The sequence below is a fragment of the Oculina patagonica genome, chromosome 9 (genome assembly GCF_052425735.1).
Source record: "Oculina patagonica isolate OP01 chromosome 9, crgOcupat, whole genome shotgun sequence".
Taxonomy (NCBI): Eukaryota; Metazoa; Cnidaria; class Anthozoa; order Scleractinia; family Oculinidae; genus Oculina; species Oculina patagonica.
This window is the reverse complement of record NC_135766.1, coordinates 18,389,189-18,414,184: the sequence shown is the minus strand read 5'-3', so window position 1 is coordinate 18,414,184 and position 24,996 is coordinate 18,389,189. Positions and strand designations below refer to the sequence as shown.

Below are 24,996 nucleotides of genomic sequence, written 5' to 3'. Positions count from 1 at the left end.
GTTTCATGATAAATTTACGCACCTTAAATCCTGGTTTTCACTAGCGACGCAAGCACAAGCGCAAGCATAACAGCTCTTATTTCATAGTGAAAACGGCTTCGACGCAAGCAAAAGCATAAGCACGCGAAAAGGAAAAAAATGGTCCTTGTGCTTGTGCTTGCCGCAAGTACAAGCACAAGCATAAAAATTCAATGCGCTTGAGCTTTTGCTTGCTTTGAAGCCGTTTTCACAGTGAAACAAGTGCTGTTATACTTGCGCTTGTGCTTGCGTCGCTAGTATAATTATTATTGCCTTTCAGTCGGGACCAAGAAGTCAAGCTCCTGTTGCAGCAAGTACTCCTTTCCAATTGCATCGTGACGATATCGAGAAAGACGCCTCTGAAAGTATCCTTTCTATACAGTTAGATGCGTCGTATGATGATACATGGAATTTGACGGAAAACGTTTCCACATCGACGGTCGTAAACGCCCCTAATTCCTTAGCGCTTTTGAACACCTTTTTGGAAAGTAGAGATGTCAGCCCTATCAGGTATACACTGCGAACACCGTGGGATGAAGCTAGTGAGCGGACAAAACGACAGCATGTGCATAAAGCTAGGGAAGCCGTTTCAGCTGTTTTAAGTGAAGTAGCACCAGAGGAGCCAAGTCAGTTATGGCACGCACTCTCCGAATCTCAAGAAACGAAACGGTTGTTTAAAGTAGATGCTGAGAGGCGTTCTGCAACTACAGATGATTCACTCTTGGAAGCCCTTGCAACTTGCTATAACAATGCGGATCAATGGGATACTCGCAGACAGATTCTCTCCATCATGGCCGACAAAGCTAGTTTTGCAAAGATTCAAGAGTGGATACCTGGATTAACCAGATATCGTTTCACGGTGGCTAGACAGCATATTCTCCTCCACGGACGAGGTGCGCCAGTTCCGCCGCCAAGTTCACGAACAAGAATGGTGGTTCCAGAAGACAAGCTGGCACATTTTCTGGACTTTATTACTAGTCCTCATATCATACAAGACCTTCCGTTTGGAGAAAAGGTGGTCACACTATCGACGAAAGAGGTAATCAAAATACCAAACGTGGTACGAAATATGATACCTGAGCGCATTGTTCAGCAATACCAAGCCTATTCTAAAGAGAGTGGCTTTACTCCTATGAGTCGCAGTACTCTTCTACGTATTCTTGAAGTGTGCCCTGCTTCCACCCGGAAGTCGTTACAGGGAATAGATTACATTAGTTCAGCTGGTGCGGAAGCCTTTGATATCCTTGGAGGTGTTGCTGACCGTTTGGGAGAGATGAATATGGGGATGTCGTGGGCAAAAGAACAGAAAGAACATCTAAAGAAATGCAAGCGTTACCTAAAGACTGATTACAAGGTAAGTGTACCCATTTTCCTTGATCTGTCTGTTTTCTACAAACTGAAGTAGAAGCTTACGTTACTTTTCAACTCCATATTTTTCCCTGGATGTTGAAAGATGTAGTTTATAATAGATCTTAGCTTAAAATCTGGGAATCAAACAATCGGTGTACTTTATGGCAACCGTGGAAACAAAACATGGAACGAGAAAGTGAAATATCAAATTAGTTGTTCTTGTCATGTACACGCTCTAACCTACTTTTGTTTCGAGTTAACAAATTGACATCAGTTTTTTCTGCGTTTGTCCTGTTATTGATGACAAATTGTGTCATAACATTGTCAAAGTGTTGCGGCGAGTGGATCTACAACAAACTTAAAAATCAAAAAAAAGAAAAAAAAAAAAAAAAACTGATGTCAATTTGTTTTTTACAATAACAAAAAGCCAAAACTGATTTTAAAACGAAGGAAATAAATGCACGAGGAAGATGCGATTGCCGTACGGCCGCAGAATTTAACTGAATTTCGTCGCTGTAATTCGGAGAATCATAGGCTCGTAAATTAAAAGTTTGGTACAAATACGGCCAGAAATACAAGAGAAAATTCGAATTGTTCAACTGACTTTCAATCCAGTGAAAAGTGGTCACAAAATAATCCGCAAAAACGCGGTTCAGCTTCTTAACTGACAGCACACATTCCCGCTCACCACCAATTTTCAGCTCTAAATCCTCGATAAACATCCTCATCTTTTCGCTCTCAGGCTGCAATAGTTTCTTAAGCTTTAACCGATAAATTGTAGATGATTTCCTCATTGAAGACTACTTGTTTTGTGGAATAATTCTCGCCTCATCAAGAATACAGCGCTAAATCAGTGCTGAAAAGTTTGAAAAAACCTTCCCTGATTTCGTCAGCGACGCGTTTTATGCGTCTGTCCTCTTATTGACAATGAAAATTAGCCAATCAGCGCGCGAGAATTCGCTCAGTTATTGTAAAAAAATATTTCACATAGTTTACTTGTGACGTTAAGCCTCGGCTAAATGATCAAACATTTTCGTCCAACATCGTGTTCGTGGCACACAACATGGAGTGGCTAAACGAGCAAACAATGTTTGATTAAAAACATCTACCAAAGAGAGCTTTGTGCATATCACCGCTGAAATTATGGCGCGACGTCACAGAGTTTCGGTTTCTGATTGGTTGCTTTTTCCCGCTCTGACTTGCTTTCTTTGCAATGGTGGCTAAACGGTCAAACATTTGCGCGTGAAGCAAAATGTTGGATGAAAATGTTTGATCTGGATCAAACAGGGGAAACCATTTAAATGCAATATTGAGAGAGGCAGCTAAACGGTCAAACATGCTCTTCCAACATGATGTTGGACGAAAATGTTTTATCGTTTAGCCGGGGCTTTAGTTTTGTATGCTTCAATTCGCAGGTTCATGTCTCGGCGAGCTCGAATGTCGCTGACCACTGCAGAGTCTACGCACTCAACGACCCTAAAGACCGTGATTACCAGTCCCAGTGTTCACATGAGCACAACACCAGCTGTGACAATTGCGATGATCTTACTAAAACTATGGACGAAATCGAGGCTGCAATAGAGAAGCTGGCTTCTAGTGATGTAAAAGAAGAGCTTTGTTTCGTGATGAGAAAAGCTCGGAAAGACATTGTGAACTGGAAAGCGCATCTGCTGCGGTCAGTAAATCAAGAAGAAGCAAGGCTAAGCCAACTGGATGCACTCGACAGCACGTCCATTGTTTTAGTCCAAGATTGGGCTATGAAATTTCTACCCCGCAAATTTAGAGAAAGCCAGACCGATTGGTACGCAAAACGTGGTATTTCGTGGCACATAACTGTAGCCATCAGGAGAGGCGACGACCAGAGCCTCCAGATGATGACGTTCGTAAATGTATTCAGGAGTTGCAACCAGGATGGCTGTACAGTACTCTCCGTCATGTCAGATGTGCTAAGACAAGTCAAAGAAGCTCAGCCTCAAGTTAAGAAGACCTATTACTGGCAAGACAACGCAGGCTGCTACCACTGTGGCACAACCATAGTGGGAGCAAAACTAATCAGCCAACAACATGACGTTTCTATCAAGAGGCTGGATTTTTGCGATTCGCAAGCAGGCAAAGGAGCGTGTGATAGGAAAGCAGCCGGCATTAAGTCCCATATGAAGATTTATCTCAATTCAGGGAACAACATTGAAAGCGCAGAGGAAATGAAGGATGCCATTCTCTCAGCGGGTGGATTACCATCGGTTAACGTTACCGTTTCAGGACCCCCTGAGCCCGAGACGTTCTCAGCTATCATGTTGGAAGGTGTCAGCGCTATTTCAAACATAGAGTACACCGACGAAGGGCTGATTGTATGGAGGGCCTATAAAATTGGTCCTGGGAAATTGATTCAGTGGGACAATCTCGACTTCCAGCCAAATACGGAACTTCCAGGGCTATCAGCAGTTGACAGCGTCACTAACGGACAAAAAGCGAACTTTACAACAATTCAATCTAAGAAACCAAAGATCCCTTCGAAACAGTCTGACACACCGGCCCCAAGCGATTCACCAAGCTCTGACGAATCCTCTTCTGATGAATCAAATGTAAGTCTCTTTTCCTGTCCTGAAGAAGGATGTATTAAACGTTATCAGCGTTTCTCCTCACTTCAGCGGCACCTTGATTGCGGCAAACATCACCGCGCTATTGAAAACGAGAGTCTTCTTGACAGAGCCATTACTGGTTATTCAGAGAGACTTGAAGTGCAATCTGGTATCGTCCCAAACATTCCAACAGAAGTACCTAAACCACGACCGACAGGAAGCGTGTCTCTTCCCATGGGCTGGGCATTGCGGTCGTCGCAAGTTAAAAGAACTAGATTCAATACTAGTCAGAGAAATTACTTGACAAAGAAATTCGATCTTGGAGAGACATCAGGGCGAAAAGAGGATCCAGACGCTGTTGCAAGAGCCATGATGACAGCCAGGGACAGTGAAGGGAATCGTCTCTTTACAAGCGCCGAGTTTCTGACTTCCAAGCAGATAGCAAGCTTTTTTAGTCGCCTGGCTGCTAAGCGACGCCGGCAAGATGTAGCAGATGTTAGTGATGAGGAAGTGGACAACGCAGAGAGGGAGAGTGCCCTTCAAGAGTTGACCAATACAGTCATGCAGGAAGTGTCGCTGGAGCATCCAATAGTTTATGACTGCTATAACCTATGTGAACTCGTCCGTTCCTCGAAGCTGTCTTCTTTTGCTATTCAAATGCTAAAAGAAATCTGCAATCACTTTGAAATCGACACCAGTCATATTAAGGTGAAACGAAAGAAGCAATACGTGGATCTCTTGGTTTCTTTTTCGAAGAATTGTTCCTGCCAGAAGTAACTGTGACCAACATTGTTCAAGGCCAGGAAGAATATATACTCGCTTTCTTTATATAAGAACCTTTAATTTTTTTAAGAACGTTGATGCTGGATACAGAACGAATTTTATTTCAAATCAGGTACGAAATAATTTTTTTTTTCAGGAGCCATCGATTATGGCCCCTGATCGTTTCAAATTCGATTATGGCTCTGATCTTTTTAAATTCTGACCTGAAACGACCAACAATTTGCATTACTAATTACCGACGTAAACATGTACATTTCAGTAAGGGATGAATTTACTGCAGTACCAATTTCATAGGTGACGGAGCAGGGGACTGTATTCCCCCTCCCCCAACAAAAAATTGGGGCAAGCTCCCCCTAGCCCCTCCCATCTTTTAACGAAACTTCTCTTCCCAAAACGCTACTAGGAAAGGTCCACAACCTGTAAGATCGTATTTGAAATGGTGGCATCGGAGACTTCAAAGCATACATGTTCTGCTCTCCGACGTCTAAAGAATTACCCCCCAAAAGCGCCATGAAGCAGGATCGTCTAAACTACCTAGTATTTACCAATCGTTTATAGACACACAGTTGTTGAAATAATTTGGGAAGATTGAGTAGGGGTATGCGCCCACCTCAGTGGCGGGGGGGGGGGGGGGGTAGGAATGGGCTTGGCTTGTTTCAAACGGCGCTCTGTTGCATCTGACTTTGGTTTTAAAATTTTTTAAAAAGGGCATATCTCCTAATTTTATTTTTTTCTGCCGGTTAACTCTTTCCATTGACCATCAAAAACGCGCGGTCTACTGAACAAAAAACCACGCAAAGATATAGTTTAGTTTAATTTCGCTTCGTTCCTAAATATGTGTCGAACAGTTCAGTTTGTAAATTGGTCATTTCTTACATTTTTCTTTAATTTTCGCTATGTCACACAAAACTAAAAATTTTATACCATTTATTACTTGAAGTGTTTACGGAAGACCTTAGTTTTCTACTTAACATTTGATTTGGAAAATCTTTCTTTCGGTATTGTGTTACTTTAAATGCATTAATTGCAGTGGGCCCACAATACAAATTAGTTTCTATTTTCGTCTTGCGACATGAAATCGACAACTCGTCAAGATATGTCTCACACTCGAGAAATTCATTCAGCTTGTTCCAGTTAAATATTGTTACTTTGGCGCTAAAATCGAGTTTATTCTACCTGTATTTACTAAACAAGATATTGGCTTATGAGTACTAAGAACTCGTAACACAACTGTCGGCTTAAATAAGCCTTTTTTGACAAGACCGCTTGGCGCCAAAACACGGCAACAGTCCGCTGTTTACCGTTTGCTGATGTTATTTCGTTAAAATTCGGTTATTTCAGATGCGCCTCAAAAATCTCTCGAAAGAGAACCCAAGCTGATTTTCATACATAAGTTACAATAGCATAAAAGGCTTCCACAGCCAAAGTTTGAAGAAATTTGGAGTTATGGCACATGGCGAAAAAACATTCTGAATTTTATCCCTAAATAAAGGATTTCCCCATCAGTAGATATCGGTATTTTTACAAAATTAGTAAATAATTCTCGAATGACGCTCAAGTCAAGTTATTACCTAATTTTAGAAGCTGAATACCTTGCCGTTCAAGAAAACGTATTCAAAAATTCAGGTTCTTCTTTGCACGCGAACTAAGTTAAAACTTAGGTTGCCAACTTGTAGCTTTGAATTCGGCCATTTTCGGCGATCTTGTGGGCGAAATTCCTTTTTCTAGTTTTTCACGGATTTAAAGCGCTTCGAGACGAAAACAACTACATCAAATTTCAAGGCTAGCTAAAGGCTATTTGTGGGCAAAATATGAGGGAAATCGATTTTCCAATTTCTGCCGGGCGATATTTGAAATTTGCTGAAAGTCTTTCTTAAGTCGCCCAAAGTGGCCCAAAGTCGCTCTAAGTCGCTTTAAATAGTATAGATATTTTCTGTAACAATGCTTTATGGTGTACCATGTTGATTCCCATGTACATGTATACCCCAACTGTACTTAGGTCGGTCACCCAAAATTGCCTAAAAGGTCACCTAAAATTGCCTAACGTAGCTCAAAATCGCCTAACATCGCCCAAAATCGCCCGTAATTTTGGACAAAATAAGCTAAAATCGCCTAAAGTCGCCGTAAGTCGCCCAAAGCTACGGCGACTTTGGGTCCCAGAGTAGGCCTGTTTAGCTTCTTGAGTGCTCTTTAAACTCCCAAGCGCATCCTTAAGTCGATATACGCACAGCTAAAAGCATGAACCAATTCTTTTATAACATAACTGCTCTAAGTTGCCTGAAAATAGCAAATTAAATTTGGGGAGCTTTACTTACAGGAAATACAGTAATCGCCAGTGCTGTCCCTATAAAAACCACATAAAAAAACACAAAAATTCCATAGTTAACTAAACTACCCAAAACAAAAGGAACGATGCGAAAAGTCTAATTGGAAATACTTGTAAATACTTGTACAACAAGAGCGATTGAATGGAGAAGAAAAGCAGCAAACACTTAATGGTAAGACCGGCAAACTGACCCGAGTTCATTCAGTGTACGACATAAAATTAGGCTCAACCCTTCAGTAAATTTTATACCTTTCAATAATGTTCTTGCCGCTTTATACGTAATTACCCTGTTAAACTATGTGCACAATTTTTGTTTCAGTTTCATTCATACTACCACTTAGTTTACATCAAAATGAAATGTCCAGTCGATTTATACCTAAAGAATAATTTAATAAAATAATAATTGCATTCGCCCATGTTAGATACGAATGGTTATAGCCAACTCGGAGTAAACGACGGGAACTCGCAGCTATAAAACTTGACTTAGCTAAATGCAACTACACACGTCATCTTATACACCATGATCGATAAATAGATAGGGCCAGCTTTTACTACATTTAATAAATGAGTTTATTTCATAGGGAGAACATGTAGAGCGAGATAAACATTAAAGTTAAGTTGACAGTTAAATACACTGCTGCGATATCAGAATTATCATAAACGGAGTGAAATTATCTTCTCTCCATGTGTGTATATTAAAAAAAGTAAATCCTTTGTTTTGAACGCAAATTGTACTTTTAACTTTGGAGTTCGAGAAAGTAAAATAGCAAAAGCGAGCTCCCTATCACCCTCTTTTCTTAATCGCATCAGGCTTTATTTTAGAAAATATTAACTCCACACGAGTTGGTATTTTTATAACTTACTTTTGTAGGGACTTGTCCAACAACCAATTGCATCAGTTACCTCCAGGAATTTTTGATAATCTTACTAGCCTATACCTTCTGTAAGTACAACGAATTCTTTATACTCTAGTTCGGTCGTGGAAAGTTGTGGAGTATATATCTTAGTGTATTTGTCCTAAACAAGACGATTTTGGCACAAAGAATAGACTTTCGGTGGAATACTTTTTTTTTTTTACCTTCAGCCATAAAATATGCAACAAAAAGCATGGTTGCGGATAGAAAAAGATAAATGTATCTGCTACGCTGCCTTTTTTGAATGTGCAGTCCGGCATTTCTATTTATTACACGTATTATGTTATTGAAGAACACTCAAAAGCTGACGTTCGGTTTTTATTTTTGCAGTTTTTGGACTTTTTCTCCCCACACCATCCTTGCAAAATGTCACTGTCGATATTAAATAATACTTATATTCAAAGCCTAAGTCGGTTGAAGTCGAAAGTCCAAGGATAAAACAAATCGAGATTAACTGTTTTTGACTAGAAAATTGATTATCTCAAATTACAAATACATTACAAGAATGCGTTCTTCCGCTTCTGCTGCGTGATTTTTCACCGTTGTTAAAGCAAAATTTGATTCCGGTATCCGCACTGGAATATCCAATTTACATATACATGAATCAATTTCTTGATTTTGTCGTGTTATTGTACGGTTGTCTGTTTTAAGTGAAAAGAACGGACGAAAACGAATGATCCTCAAAAAATGGTCCCCAAAGTGAAGTGGCAGTTCTAGAAATTACAAAGGAAGAAGCCTGAAAAATATTGTGGCTTTCATGGGAAACCCTATTTTTGGTTAGCTTCTCTCTTTGCAATGTCTTCAAGTAAGCTTTAGTTAACGGTTTTTATTACTATTTGTTGCTAGATTCTTGCAAGAAAACAATTTGACAAAGTTGTCTGCGGGAGTTTTCAGCAGGAACACCAAGCTAAATAATCTGTAAGTAATATTCTTTCCCCCTTTCTTTACCAGAAAACAAAATGTTATTCATGAAGAAATACTCAGGTCATATCAATTTTTGGCTACATTTGTTTTCAACCGAGGTAAATATTTTATAAACCTGATGATAACACTCTTTTCATCACTTAACCCTATTGAGACCGGGGGGGGGGGGGGCGCTTTTGAGGCCCGCGCTGACTTTGAATGCTTATAACTTTTTCAAGATTCAACCAAACGCTACCAAACTTTCTGAGTTTTCCTAAAATCTATCTGGCAAAAATATAACCCAAACAGCGGTGATAAACATTATGAAAAATCGCATTTTCATAATGTTTATTACCGCTGTTTGTGTTATATTTTTAATCAAGTTACGATGGCCTAAAAACAAGGGTCTTTCTCTGGCAATAATTTGGTAGGGTTGGTTGATGTGTCAGGAGGGTGACATCACCACGGCAACGGCATTTTGACAGGCATGTTTTCCCAAATTTGTAATTTTAGTGTTTCTATTCATGAAAATTAACTTCAATGGAATTATTTTTAACTTTTTACAATTTTAAGCACATTGTTATTGATTTTGTGTACTTTGCACTAATTTTGGACGGTTTTCTAGCATTTTTGAAAAATTTTGAAATCCAAGATGGCGGATCCAAGATGGCGGCTGTTTGACATCATGATGTAATTGTCATGTGATGTGACGTCATCATCCCACGTGACGTATACCAAAAGAAAGATGTCCGGACATACTATATACCCCATTAGTTTCATTGTGATTGCTTAAATATTCTGGAAGTTACATAGGGGGGGGCCTCCGAAGCCCCCCCCCCTCCCCCCGGTCAGAGAAGGTCCATAAAAGCCCGGTCTGAAAATGGTTAATGAATACTGAAGAATTTGAGTTGTAGATATTTACACAGGCTAATATCAATAATATAGAAATCCAAAATAAGCTGTAAATAAATAAAGAATAAAATGGTCTTTTAAAATGTTCTTTAGCTGGAGTCGTTCATAAATGGAGTCGTTCATAAATACAGTCAGCGAGTCGATCACTTTCACAATTGCAAGCCAGCAGGCAATCGCACACAAAAAAAAATTGAGCTTCAGTTTACCTTTGAAAATAAAAACACTCCAGGCTGTTTTCTTCTTGGTATTTTTTTGGTATTGAATCGTTGATAACTTGAGGAATATCATTTTCTTCCACTTCTACAAGCCTTGAAGCTGAACACTTTTTAATAATGCACGATTTTTGTGCATTATCGTCGATAACGCACTGTATGTGTGTGTATGGGGGGGGGGGGGGGGGGTTCTAAATGTATGTTATAGCGTAGCTTGTAATTAATTGTTAATTGGTATTATCTGTCCGTAGGCGCTTACTTAAGACAGTCTGTGGAGGTATCATATAATTTTGCATTATAGTAACACATGTTTCTGATTAATTATTGCTAGAAACTTACACAGTAACCAGTTAACGGAGTTGCCTGCGGGTATTTTCAGTAACAATACCCAACTAGAGCAGCTGTAAGTTGGCCTGTGCTTCTTTAGATTCACACTCAGGGTCTTAACATAACTGAGGAGAACGTTTTGCCTTTGTAACATCCGCAGATGGTTAAGACGTTCTAGTCTTCTCGGATAAGGAAGATAACTTATAGTCCTTATCGAACCGTAGGCCCCGTCTCCTACATCTTTAGTGTTATGATCAGCAGGGGACGTTAAAGAACCCACACACTAATCGTAAAGATCAGGGAAAGAAGTTCCCGGTGTTGTGGTCTGTTCTATTCACATGTATCTCAAGTTTGGGTGGTGGGGTGAGATTATACACATTGACGTATAGCGACTGCCCAAGGCGCATGATATGCTGAAGTTCGGTCTCATCCCATAATTCTAATTTTGAAGCGCATTGAGCTTTGTAAATGTGCTGTATAAGAACTTATATTATTCATTCATTCATTCGTTCATTCATTCATTCATTCATTCATTCATTCATTCATTCATTCATTCATTCATTCATTCGTTCATTGTTTTTGCCATTTATTATCAAACCTATTCATATTAACTCGGGGTGCCGAATACTTATAGCATCTCTGTGATCAGTTGTCAGCCATTATTTGACTAACGGTGCTGAGTATAGTAGCAGCACTTTAACCTATTGGCGCCATGATTGTTTCGAAAAAGCGCATGTTTTGGAAAATTTTGACATTTTCTGGTCAAATATAAGCTTAATCCGCTTCTAACTACTGAAAACGGCATTTGCATAATGAAAGTACGTCTTTATCGACAATAGCATCGCATTTAACCCTATCCAGACCGGGGGGGTAGGGGGAGGGGGCGGAAGGTGCCTGCGCTGACTTTGGACGCTTATAACTTATTCAAGATTCAACCAAACGCTGCCAAAATTGGCGAGTTTATCTAAAATTTATCTTGGGTTAATTTGGTGGGATAGGTTGTTGTGTTAGAAACTTAACGTTACCATGGCATGACAGACATGTTTTCCCAAATTTATAAAAAAATAACTTTAATGCAATATTATTATTATTATCATTATTATTATTATTTTCATCATTTTACGGTTTTTAAGCACAGTATTATTGATTTTGAGTACTTTGCAGTAATTTTTGGCGGTTTTCTAACGTTTTGGAAAAATTGAAATCCAAGATGGCAGATCCAAGATGGCGGCTGTTTTGACATTGTGATGTAATTGTCACGTGACATGACGTCATCATTCACGTGACGTATACCAAAAGATAGATTTTTGGACATACTATATATCCTCTTAGTTTCACTGTGATTGCTTAAATATTCTGGAAGTTACAGGAGGGGGGGGGGGGGGGTGGGAAATCCCCCCGGTCTGAAAAGATCCAAAAAAAGTCGTGGCAGAGAAACGGTCGTGAAGCAAATTGGGACTCTGTAAAGTATGGACACGGACGGTGGATGCGGACGGCTAATGGTTATGCCAGATTTTATTTATCTTTTTGCCTCTTAAACACTGGACTCTGTAAAGTGCATCACTATTAGCCGAAGCATATTCGGATCACTGCTGGAAACTCGTCGGAAAATGCTTGAAAAGTTTGGAATATTGCCGAAATGTTTCCTGAGCTCATTTAAGAGTTAATAACTGGGATGCCCGTGAACCCCCCTCCCCCCTTTGTTGGATATTATGTTGGACAAAAATATACAAACATCAGCGAAAACGCGCAAATCTTAAGATCAAACATGGCATTAATGTATTAAATATTTCTTTACCAGTGCTAGATACAGCTATTTTGCAGGCTTGTCCCTCCCCCATTCTCACTGCTCAGGGGGTTTCTTGCACGTTTGCCGTCGTCTGGCTATTTGACATGTAACGTCCTGTAGTTTATACAAAAAATAATTATTTTCAGAAGCGTGAAGATTTGTCGATTTTGCATTTGTTAATCAAAGATAAAATTAACCTCACTTGGACTCGCCAAAAACTATTTCAATCAATGTTAAGAAAATCATCTTTCATCCCCGGGATTAACCCACTCTCTTTCCAATTGGAGTTTGTTTTGGAATATACTATACTAAAAACCACACAACTGCTTTGAGTATTTTTTAATACCATGCCATTTTTTTCTGCCTTAAACTAAAAGATTTCCCTTCACTAGTTTTCCGTCTTAAGACATTAAAAGCGCGACGAAAAAAATGTTTTGAAAAAAATAACAACATAATTGACAAATGACTACCACTGGCGGCTGGAAATAACAACCGCAGTGCCGAAATCCAGCAGCATGTACCCAATTGCAAATACAAGGAGGTTGAAACAAATATTCAAAGACGCAAAAAGTTAAAAGTGTTTATCTTGCACTCTTTATTATCTACTTAAATTGCAACATTACAATGCATGAGTGGTTTGTGTGCGGATTTCCTTAACAGGGCGCCCCTGGTTACTGCGAACGCATTGTGGTAATCGATCTTCATCTTTGAGAGACAATTTCTGATTTTATATAACGGTTTTTCCTTTAATTGACGGCTGATTGTTGCAATTTGTTGCCAGACTATTGTGGAATAACCAGTTGATGGAGTTGCCAGAGGGAGTTTTTAGTAGTAACATTCGAATATGGTGGCTGTAAGTTGGCTTCTTGTTCTTCATTTAACAGACAAAATCAAGCTTACTGATATTAAGAGGAGGCGAAAACCCCTGCCTTAAGATTTGCTTTTTGTAGTTGTGTGAGTTACTTTGGATATCGTAGCAGAAATCTAATATCAGAATTATATACCTAGCTATATTCATTTATAACCCACCCAGTAATTTTTTGCGCGCGCTCATTGGATAAAACGCATCACGTGCTACAAAATCGGACGACGGGTATCAGCGAATATACCCCGTCCGATTTGATATCCGTCGCCCGATTTTGAAGGCAAGCACAAAACAAACGAATAGAGTCACCTTTTCCAATTCTAACCTTTAAAGAAATCACAGAGTTAAAAGCTCACTTAAACCAATCAACTACATTTATTTTAACCACAGTTACGCCGAGTTTATCACTGCAGGTATTTCCTATAAACTTGCTACAATAAAGCGCGTTGTAGAACTTAATCGGAGGGTTATAAAATAAATAAACCCCTTCAAGCTTGCTGGTATATTGAAGGATAATGCCCTTGGCTAAAAGGATAGTGCCCTTGGCACAGTTGCCCTCGAAGCTTCGCTCCTCGGCCAACTGTTCATTTTTCGACAATCTATCAGCCTCGGGCATTTTCTTCCAATATACTAGCCGCCTGAAGGGGTTATTTACTAAATATTCATTTCATACCTTCCCCATCCATGGGTATATTACGAACTCACAAGTGGCTAAATCCCGGTTGACTAAGTAGCTCAGTTTAGAGAGCTGCACTGGTATCGCATGGTTTCGATTCCCGTTCAAGCCTGGATGTTTTCAGGCTTGCTTTTCTCAACTGCTTAAGTTGAAAACATTACTGCGATGATCTTTCATTTGCCTAAAATGTATATCCGCAGTACAGATATATCGATTTCATGTATTCATTTCATATCTTCTCCATCCACGGGTATACTACGAACTCACAAGCCCGGGGGGGGGGGGGCTACTCAAAAAAGTTTTATACGGGGAGGCTCCGCCCCAAGTTCTAACCCCTTACCCTTTTATATGCCATTTTTCACAAAAATTGTACCCCTTTCGTATACCTTTAACTGAAAAAACGTACCCCTTTCATATACCTAAGAGACATGGCGTGGACTTGAAATAGGACGTTTTCTTGTCATTTTTATGTAGCGCTTAATAAATTAAAATAATAAAACCATAAATTGCGTCCGTTCGAAGTATTTTAATTAAAGGCCCTTTTAAATAGCCAAATGACAGATTTTCATACCCTTTCCTATACTTATCCTCGTGAAATCCCTACCCTTTTATATACCTGAAGCCTGAAAAAGGTACCCCTTTCGGGCGGAGCCTCCCCGTATAGGCCATTATAGGAAGTACCCCCCCCCCCCCTGGGTTCACAAGTGACAAGCTCCCGGTTGGCTTCATAGCTCAGTTGGTTTGAGAGCAGCACTGGTATCGTAGAGGTCATGTGCTCGATTCCCGTGAAAGCCTAAATTTGTTTGAGGTTTGATTTTCTCAACTGCTTACGTTGAGTACAATACTGTCATGATCGTTTACTTGCTAAAAAAAGAAACGGGTAAATGAAGTTAATTTTTGGTCAAGTTGTTTTGTTTTGTTGTTGCACGGCACATCGGAAAACTTGCAATCATTGACAAAAGTCGTTGGCCAACCCACCCCCATCCCCCCGTTTCAGTGCTGGATAGTAAATGTGCTAAAACTCCTCGTGCAATGCGTTTAAGTTTGTGAGCAAAAGTAGGCAGCAACGTAAGGCAGTCTTTTTGCATCGAAAGGAAGAAAGGGGGAGTACAAAACTTTTTTATTTTTCGGGTGAGAAAAACAGCAACTGCGCCAAGGCTTTTTCAATGATTGTTGCTTAGATACACTATATGAATTTCGTTTAGGTTCTGTGAGAATATGTACGGTTTTTAAATTCGAAATTCAACATGTGGCAGAGGACAGATTTAGAGGGTGTCATTCAACTCTACAAACGAAAACAATGCAGCGCGGATTAATGACCTCTAGACACTTCCTTGGCCGCAATCTTACGGCTCTATTCAATACATAATGCCCAAATAAATACAGTACCATCAGAAAGACGTCAGAAGCAAATAAGGTCGAAAGACCGAACATAACATAGAACGGCAAAGGTGTCACGTGTAGGCCCGTCACCTTTATTTACAAATGATTTAATCTCGATACAAAACAATTGCGATTTTGAGAAGGCAATACCGCATTATATCGACGGCGGTGAGAGAAAATGTATTCTTCGTATTGGGCTCCGTACTCCGCCCAATGTGGAAGTGATTTTCTCCCAGCTAGCCATCAATATAATGCGGTATTGCCCTTTCAAATTCGCAATTAGTTTATAAGGTAACTGGATCTTAAACTTACTTCTAAGCTAATAATTATTCCTTTTCTTGACCTCTTCTTTAGGTCATTGTCGAATAATCATTTGGAACTCTTACCTGCAGGAACTTTTGAAACTTTAACTGACCTAGATACCCTGTAAGTGGGACTCGGCCTTGATCTTCTTGATCAGTTGCAGTGCAATGGAAGTTATGTTATTCTTTCAATAACTGTGTCCGAATGCTCTGCCATAATTTAACAAAAATAAAAATTTTTAATGAAAACAGAAATTTCAGGTAATCAGGAAATCCTCGTACGATGTATTGTGTCTGTCACCTTTTCAGACCCAAATTGTGACGACCTTTAAACTGTACAAGAAAATCACGTAGCCAGATCTATGTGCAAGTCCCACCATAGATTGTGTCCTGAATTACCATCACTTAATTTCAACCAGTTATTACGGCCTTCTTTGTTTTATGGAAGAGAGTGTTTTTACTGGGAACTAAACCGATCTTAGATTTCATTCGCAACTCCAACCGGGAACCGTCTGACGCATTTTTTGTATGTCATCCTTGCGAGTGCCGTGACGTTCATTGACGCAATTCCAGCCTGTATCCACTTTGTTGATTGAATGCGGTTTCTTGCGTTATTTGTTGTTAGAAAAGAATGAGATTTTTCGAAAAAACTGAAGAACAAAAACGCAATACTGGCCTAATACAATGTCACGGTTTTTAGAGGGAGTCATTTGTAGTTAACGACAATGAACTTCAGAGTTAAAAATATTGTAAAGAAAAAAAAAACAAAGTAGTCAAATTCAATCGGCTGTCAAGACATTGCCGCATCAGATTTAGGTCAAAGTCAGTGATGTCTTTGGTACTTTTATATGGGTAATTTAGTTGACAAGTATTTTCTTTGATTTAATTTCAGTTAAAGTTCCTATATCCTGGGCACCGGGTGCTTTGTTTTTTCTATGAAGACAACCTGAATTTGTAAAACTAGCTCGATTATTATGAAACATTTTTCAGTGCGGTAGCAATCATTCTCTACTGCCATTTTCTCTTGCAATCTAGAAAGTTAATCTTCTATGTTCTATGGATCGATTTCCATTTGCCAATATCCCGAAGAAAAGTCTAAATAAGCGAATTCCTGTACCCTAATTAGTAATCTGTATGGACAACTCCGTCCAAAATAATAAATTCATTAACGGTGTTTTCATATTATTTGCTAGGAAAATAGCAGACAACAAGTTGAAGGAGCTACCTTCGGGCGTTTTTGATAGCAATATTGAATGTGATTGGCTGTAAGTTGTAATACTTCTTCTTAATTTCCCATACACTAAAAGTGTCATAAATACAAAAGAAAGGCCAAAGATTCGACCAACGTTATTCAGATTACATTATTGAAACCGCCGTACAGATCACCCTTCTTCCCACACAATACTTTAAATGAGCACAGGAGGGCACAACAGTCCTATTGACGATTGAAACCTTTAAGCTGATACACCAGTCTACTGCTATGCCATGAAGAGGAACAGACATTTTTTAACCCAAAAAGTGTGGACGGGGCCTTTGACTAACCAATATGTGAGGACAGCGGGCAAGAGTGTGCAGCTTTATTGTTCCTATTGCGTTAAAAATGCGCGCAAGGTTATATACAAAATTAATACAATATGGATCAGATTTAGTCATGATTGACGTCATCGTCTTTTACTTTTCCTCCACTTATGCACCCTTCCTATTCTTACCTATTCCAAAGCAAGACTTATCTTTGCTGACCTTTTGCTACTTTGGTATTTATCCCTTACATAACTTTACGTTTAAATGGTGTTGAAGTTAATTTTGTCTACTCACCATCCCTCCTCTAGAGGTAGGGCTTTGCTGCCGCTGTTTTTTTACAAGTTTTCCTACAATTTCAAATATAGCGCCGTATTTACATTATTCGTGTCAACGTTGACGAAGTTCAGGTTATTTGGTGTTACATAACAACATTATAATATAATAACAGTATATTAAAATATAATAACATTATTTCGACTTTCAAACCTGTGACCCTTGGATAACCGGTGGAATAAAAATCTTAAAAAGTGTTTTTAGAGGAAAGAAAACCGGAGAGCCTGGAGAGAAACCTTTGGAGCAAGGACGAAAATCAACAACAAATTCAACCCCCATGTAACACCGGGTACGGAAATCGAACCCGGGCCTCATTACTCAGAGCAATCCCAGCTCCCATAAGCTCATTACAACTTTTTTGTAATTTGATTTCCAGGGACTTAAGGAATAACCAATTGGATCACTTACCAACAGCAGTTTTTAATAACTTAACCAGGCTGATAGAATTGTAAGTAAGAGGCACCCTTGACAATGGGATTTACTCTTTAATGCTAAATCTTTCAGTAGCCGTTCGTTCATCCCTTACGGGAATTTTGATATGTCGACCATGTGTTCATGGAATTTGGCAATGTCATAAAACAAGAAGGTCTGGCAAAAAATCATCATTGTTTATACAGTAGCTGTTCGTTCATCCCTTACGGGAATTTTGATATGTCGACCATGTGTTCATGATATTTGGCAATGTCATAAAAACAAGAAGGTCTGGCAAAAATTCATCATTGTTTATATTTTTCTATATTTTTCCAGTGCTTTGAGACGAATTTGTACGATTTAATTGTTTAATTTCACATTCCATAAGCATTCTGGTTTGTTTTTGCATCAATTTTCGTTATTTTCTGACCTTCGTAATAAATGATGAAAGCCAAGATGGCGGATCAAAGATGACGGCTCTTATGACGTCATGTGACGTCACATGGAAAAAATTATGTCATCCTGTAGAGTAAGCTAGTGGCTTTCTATCCAGTGCAGAATTATGTCGCTTTGCATTAATAGAACGAAAACCCTGGGGATGGGTTCCATCGACCCTGCTTCCCTGAGCCTCGCACGAGCCTAAAGGCTTTTAAAACATCATTCACGCCGGGCCAGCAGAACGCTTGATGCGGCACTCTCGGAAAAACGTTTTGCTGTTTTATCCGATTGAGCTCAAAGTTGGCACAATGATAGAACATTTTATCCCAAACAATTGCATGATTTTTGTTTTTTGAATTTATCGGTTTTTGGCGGGAAAATGACGCCACAATGCTAAAGGCAAATTTTTATTCCCTTGTTATGGCACAAAAAGTACACGATTCTAAAAGAAGACGTTAAGATTAAGTGAAATGCGAAAGAATAATTCAAAAATCTTAATCCGCCTTGAATATACAAAGATTTGAATTTTGTAATTGTTCTAAAAATAGTAACAAAATGGCGGAAAATTCAAATTTTCAAACTCTATATCTTCAAGACGGATTGAGCTTTTTCAATATTTTTTTCGCATTTCACTTTATCTCAGCGAGGTCTTTTAGAAAAATGCACTTTTTGTGCCATAACAATAAAATAAAAATTTTCCTTCAGCACTATGACGCCATTTTCCCGCCATAAACCGTTAAATTCAAAAAACAAAAAACATACGATTGTTTGGGATAAAAAGTTCTTTCACTGTGCCAAATATGAGCTCAATCGGATAAAACAGCACTTTCAATTATTTTCCAAATTCCCGTTTCCGACGATTATTTCTTATTCTACACTGAGAATTGGTTCATATTTATTCTACAGAAAAAAGTAACTATTCAATTCAAAACAACAGGAAAAAATGATGGATCACCGTTCTCGTTTTCGGGAAAATGACGATGTACCTCTCTGGCGAGGTAAAACCGTAAAGAAAAAGCCGCCATTTTTTAATGAACGCGCGCTAATCGCGCGTGAAATCATGCGCAGTAGGGATGCGCAATGCCATCTGGGGTATTACCGTAATTAACTTAAATCACAACAATTACAACGTATTTTTCTCGTTTAAGTTGTCAAGAAGCGAACCAGACACATTTAATTTCTGAAGTAATATCATAGGTGACAAATTACTCCTTAATTTTGGCGCGAAATTTCAACATTAATTTATAATTTCACATGTGAAATTATAAAATTGCCATGGCAACGTAGTTAGCGGCAAGATGGCGTCCGGAATAAAAGACGTTTTAAGGCTTAAAATTTGTACATTTTCTCTTGAATTTTATCTTAGCCAGCTAGCCTTGGCCATGTACTAAAACTTTTGATGATATTTTATATTTCAAAACGTCATCAGCGGATTTTTAAGCGTTTTACACGGGCGCCGTTTTCAGTTCATTCAAGACGAACTATGGTCATAATGTGAGAAATAATTGACAGTTGATTCATCTTTGAAACTTTTTGTCAACGGCAAAAAGGAATCTCTGAAAGGTTTTATTCAAAGACTAAAAAACCTTGCGAACTTAAGCAAAATGTATGCCTTCAACTTTTCAAAGCTCAGAGTTCGCGATGCAATGTACCAGTCAAAAACATCTAAGATTGCAAACGCAATTTGTCACCTATGATATTAAAATGTAAACAAATGGTATACTCGTGAAATTATAGAATAATTTCACTTGCATTTTGTCAAAATTCTTATAATTTCCCGGGCCTTTTTCACTTGTCACCATTTGATTACCCATACAAATAAATGGTATTTGTGATTATATAACGTTAGATACTTGCAATACAACCAGTTGACGGAGTTGCCTGAAGGAGTTTTTAGTAGAAACACCAGGCTCTTTGAACTGTAAGTGGCATTAGTTTCCTTTATACACCAAACAAGCCTATTACTGTACTTTATTATCCAACTACGCTTCGTGGAGTACAAATAACGCGCGAAACATGTACAGATATCTCACGATATTTTTACTCTTGGTTGTATTCGCAAGATAAAGACACCTGACGCTTTTAAAACTGCCATTAATAGCGGAAGGGCCGGAGCTCCAGAAATCGGTTTAAGGTTATTGTTAACGCCAGTTAACATCTTTGATAATGGACTTCCATGTCATGGTCGATTGACAGCTGTAAAAACAAGGTATCCGCTGACCAGTATCACATGACCATATCGCGGGCTCACATAAAGAACTCATCGAGGTTGAATGTTTTTTTGAAGTTTACCGCCGTTGGATCGCGGGCTCAAGTGCTTTATTTTTTCTATTATTGGTCAGTAAATTGGGAGCTCCGCTTTTAGGCTTGGCTAAATCTATTTAATACTCATTTTTTTTTTAATTTAGCTTTTCAATAGATTGTTATTCAGTATTAACAATCCAAATTGTCTTTTATATAGCGTATATAGTTTTTTTAAATAATGTAAATAGTGATCTTAAGCTAATTTTCATAATAATTTTTTTAATTTAAGCTCATTGTTAAGCCCAACTGAGTATTTATATAGAAGTTGCGCTATTATTATTATTATTATTATTATTATTATTATTATTATTATTATTATTATCATTGTAAATGATTGTAATTCTTTTAGAAATTGGTTAATAAAGTGTTTATTATTATTATAAAAAAATTATTATTATTATTATTATTATTATTATTATTATTATTATTATTATTATTATTAACCCATTTAATGATATTTGTAGTCTTCTAAACCTGTCTAACAGGTTCGGTTTTCCTCTTGAGCGCGCATGATTCCAGAACGTTGGAAAGTCAGCATTTTGGAAAAAAACTCTTATTACAGTCAACTCTCGTTATAGCGGACACGCTCGGGGCGTCGTTTCGTGTCCGTTATAGCGAGAGTCCGTAATAACGGTAGTCATTTCCAGTCAAACCTTGTTCGTTGGGGATCTGGATTTTGTCCGTAATAGCGAGTGTCCGCAATAGTGGAGTGTCCGCAAGGCGAGAGTTGATTGTATATTTATTGTCACTGCTATATAATGATTCAGATATCACAAATATTACTGTTCCCATTCTATCCTGTGATTGGTAATTGTAGTCGTCTGGTAAATGGCTGTCCAACGACCACTGCAGGCAGGATCAACATAACGTTTTATTCGGGTTACATTAAAAGTGGTGGACAGAAGTTCCATAAAACCACGTCCCACGACTCGCGATTTCTTTAAAAAAAAGTGTCTGCTGCACTCCAAGCATCCATTTTGGGTGAACTGAAAAAGTTTCACAACATTTGAGACACATGCCGTGTCGTGTAACGTTAGGATGTATTTCTTGCCTGTGTGAGATATGGAATATTGTCCACAGATATACCACCTCCATTTTTTTTTTCAAATGAGCCTTTAAATGTATTGGTAGGTGTGGTGCAGTCTTTATTTGCTTGGGGCTTTTTGTATTGCACGATGTACAGTCAACTCTCGCCTTGCGGACACCCCGCTATTGGGGACACTCGCTATTACGGACAAAATAACGGACTATAACGGACACGAAACGACGCCCCGAGCGTGTCCGCTATAACGCGAGTTGACTGTACACAGCTCAGACACCAATGTTAGACATCGATGTACATTTAGGTCAGAAATGGAGGTCACGATTCTTGACATAAAAAAAGGTTTCTTAACTCCATAACGGTCACCGGCCGATACATTTAAAGCGAGTATTAACTTTAACAGCCGTCGAGTTTATGAACCCGGAAACCATGAATACTTGTTACAAAACTATGTCCGAAAAATACTACAGATTTCCTCTCCTTTGTTTTACCGAAGCATATTTTTGGCTCTTATTATAGATTATAAAGATCGTGATCCTGCTCAAATGATTAACTGTGTTGCTGCCTCCGAACGTCGTACTTGTTCGCCCGCGATGAGTTTCGACAAACACAAATAAACACCGTTGTGATTCACAGGAACCACTTTATTCCCGAGGTAGCTTAGTACGCCTAACCAAGGCGGATGGCTCGAGGATAACACAGATTTAACTTTAACTGCACGAATCAGTCTTGTGATAAGATAACATGGCGGCTGGGGTGGAATTTGTTTGCTTGTTCAGTGAATTGACAAATGTCTTGTCTTTCATAATCCCAAAGGGAGAAGACGTCATCAATGTATCGTTTCAAGTTTCTTGGTTTGATATTGCTTTGGCGAATTTGTCTTGTTTCAATGTTTGCCATAAAGATGTTGGCAAATGCAACTGCCATTTTTGTACCCGTGGCAGTTCCATGAGTTTGTAGATAGTTATCGCCATTAAATTGGAAATAATTTTCCTATAAGATTAAACCAAGCATTTCCTTTAGGAAGTGAGTTTGGATAGGACGGTTGTTATTGTGGGACGTTTCGTATGCTTGGCATACTATTTCCATTCCCTCTTCATGTGGTATATCAGTATACAAGCTGGTTACATCCATAGATACTGGAATTGTATTCTGCTGTATCTTTGTTTTTTCCACACAGTTGATAAAGTCGGTAGTATCCTTGATGTAGGATTGTTGGTTTTGAGCAATTGGTTGTGATAATCTATCAACGAAAGATGAGATTCTTTTAGTTGGGCCCTCTCACCCGGATATGGTTGGTCTTCCCACCGGTTTGGGCTTGTGAAGATTTGTGAGGGTGTAAAATATTGGTATAGGTGGTTTTCACTGTCACGCCGCGAAAAAAGGAATTCAAAACTATTCAGAAAAATCAAGAATATTACAGGTTGTAGATAACTACTATATAAACTACTTGTCCAAGTCTCAGGTCTGTACGTTATCCCGTACTGGAGTTATCAGTCGAAATGTTTGGAGAGCACAGTATGGAATCGCCATTTTAAAGCCCATCTGCAGTGGTGACAGTGCTAGTTATAACTGACAGAGCTAGTTATAACTAACTGTGGTAATTATAAGGAGCGTCACTGCTACTTATATCTAGCTGTGCCACTTATAACTGACAGTGCTAGTTATTTATTTGTTTTGGCATCGCATGTCACCTACAGGCCATGTAATCGTGCTCGCAATTTCAAATCTGCTACTTATTATTATTATTAATAATATTATTATATTATATTATATTATATTATATTATATTATATTATATTATATTATATTATATTATATTATATTATATTATATTATATTATATTATATTATATTATATTATATTATATTATATTATATTATATTATATTATATTATATTATATTATATTATATTATTATTATTATTATTATTATTATTATTATTATTATCCAGTAAACATTTCGGTCACAGTTAAAAACGAAATGTGTACTGCTGTTATTGTTTTTTGGTAGGTACTTGGACAACAACCAGTTGAAGGAGTTACCTTTGGGCATTTTTGATAGCAATTCTCGCCTTGTATACCTGTACGTTACTCTACCTCTCAATATTTTTGGAGGGCTTCCATATCATGTCGTATGAGCCTTATTTGTGTTGAGTAACTCATTACAAGAGCTAATGGCCATAGAGGGACCTGGTTCAGGCTTTGAAATGCTGGCTGCTAGATGGGTGGGAAAACGGTAGTTTTGTATCTATTTAGAGAAAGACTTTGCAAAAATATTTAAATAGTTCGTAGATGATTGTCAGTTTGCGCAGCTGGGTTCTGCTACCTTGAGCCCTCTGACAGCTTAGCTTTTGGAGATGGCGAGGTTTCCAACAACCCCCCGGCTAACCGGATTCCTACGGGCGTTGGCGAGTTTGAATTATCGGGAGAATGCTACTCTGGCAAACCCCATAATTTCCACAACAACAACATGACGTATTTCTCTTCCTTAAACTCGAGGGGGGGGGGGGGGGGGGGGGCAGGCTGGAAAATTATGCACAATCAAAATCGTTAGCGTCTCCGTTTTTTCCCTCAACTTTTGCCTCCTTGGGAAACTGTGTAAAGTTAAACTGAGCCGATATTTGTTTTTGATCGCAAAATTACATCTATGGCCGCAACAGTGCGTTATATTTTAAACAAGATTTTTTAGACCTCGCGGGACCGGTCAATCCCACAACTCATTACGTAGTTCAAAGATGGCGGTGACCTGAGATAAAAAGATATCGTTAGAAGTCGATGTACACAATAATTACTGCAATATGTACACTTCTATTAGTTATGTTTGTTGAATTATATGACTGTTTTTGAAGTAAAAGGAAGGTATTATTGTTATAACACTGTCGGTTTTAATACTTACTTTCTTACTTACTTACTTACTTACTCACTAAACTTACCAAACCATACTTACTTGATTGCTTGCTTTCTTGCTTGTTTTCTTACTTGCTTTCTTGCTTGCTTGCTTGCTTGTTTGCTTGCTGGCTTGCTGGCTTGCTTGCTTGCTTACTTACTTACTTACTTACTTACTTACTTACTTACTTACTTACTTACTTACTTACTTACTTACTTACTTACTTACTTACTTACTTACTTACTTACTTACTTACTTACTTACTTACTTACTTACTTACTTACTTACTTACTTACTTACCTACTTACTTACCTACTTACTTAGTTTTAATTGGTATAATTCGCAAGCCCTACTTTTGCTAGACTGGACACCGTTATCATTGTTTGTTGTTGTGATGTCCGGCAAACTTCAAAAGAACAAACAAAATGCAAATAGCTATTGTGTTTTGTCCACGGTCAAGACCAAGACATGCGAACTAGACAATGACTTTGTCAAGCTATTCACTATGCCCTTAGTAACCATTCGATAGCTACTGCGCACATTCGGTTGCCCGGCACCGCTATGTCCCCTTTTTCAGTCGTGTAACAAAGGGAGTTTCTTCCCCCCCCCCCCCTGGCTATTTCCAATGGTTTAGGACTCAATTGTTCCTGAAGGGTCGTGACGATCTCTTGGAAGCTCTTCGTGGCTGGTTTATCCGGTGAAAGAAGGTCCTTCAAC

General features: G+C 38.6%; 1 protein-coding gene across 1 annotated transcript in view; it reads left to right on the top strand.

Moving 5' to 3' along the window:
* Positions 1-23,530, top strand: part of LOC144665002 (uncharacterized) — a 35,570-nt gene extending 12,040 nt beyond the window's left edge. The window contains exons 10-18 of the mRNA XM_078526190.1: positions 7,928-7,999; positions 8,817-8,888; positions 10,329-10,400; positions 12,895-12,966; positions 15,392-15,463; positions 16,533-16,604; positions 17,570-17,641; positions 19,892-19,963; positions 23,404-23,530. Coding sequence (XP_078382316.1) covers positions 7,928-7,999; positions 8,817-8,888; positions 10,329-10,400; positions 12,895-12,966; positions 15,392-15,463; positions 16,533-16,604; positions 17,570-17,641; positions 19,892-19,963; positions 23,404-23,530 — 703 coding nt within the window. The remainder of the gene's footprint in view (positions 1-7,927; positions 8,000-8,816; positions 8,889-10,328; positions 10,401-12,894; positions 12,967-15,391; positions 15,464-16,532; positions 16,605-17,569; positions 17,642-19,891; positions 19,964-23,403) is intronic.
* The last annotated feature ends 1,466 nt before the right edge of the window (positions 23,531-24,996 follow it).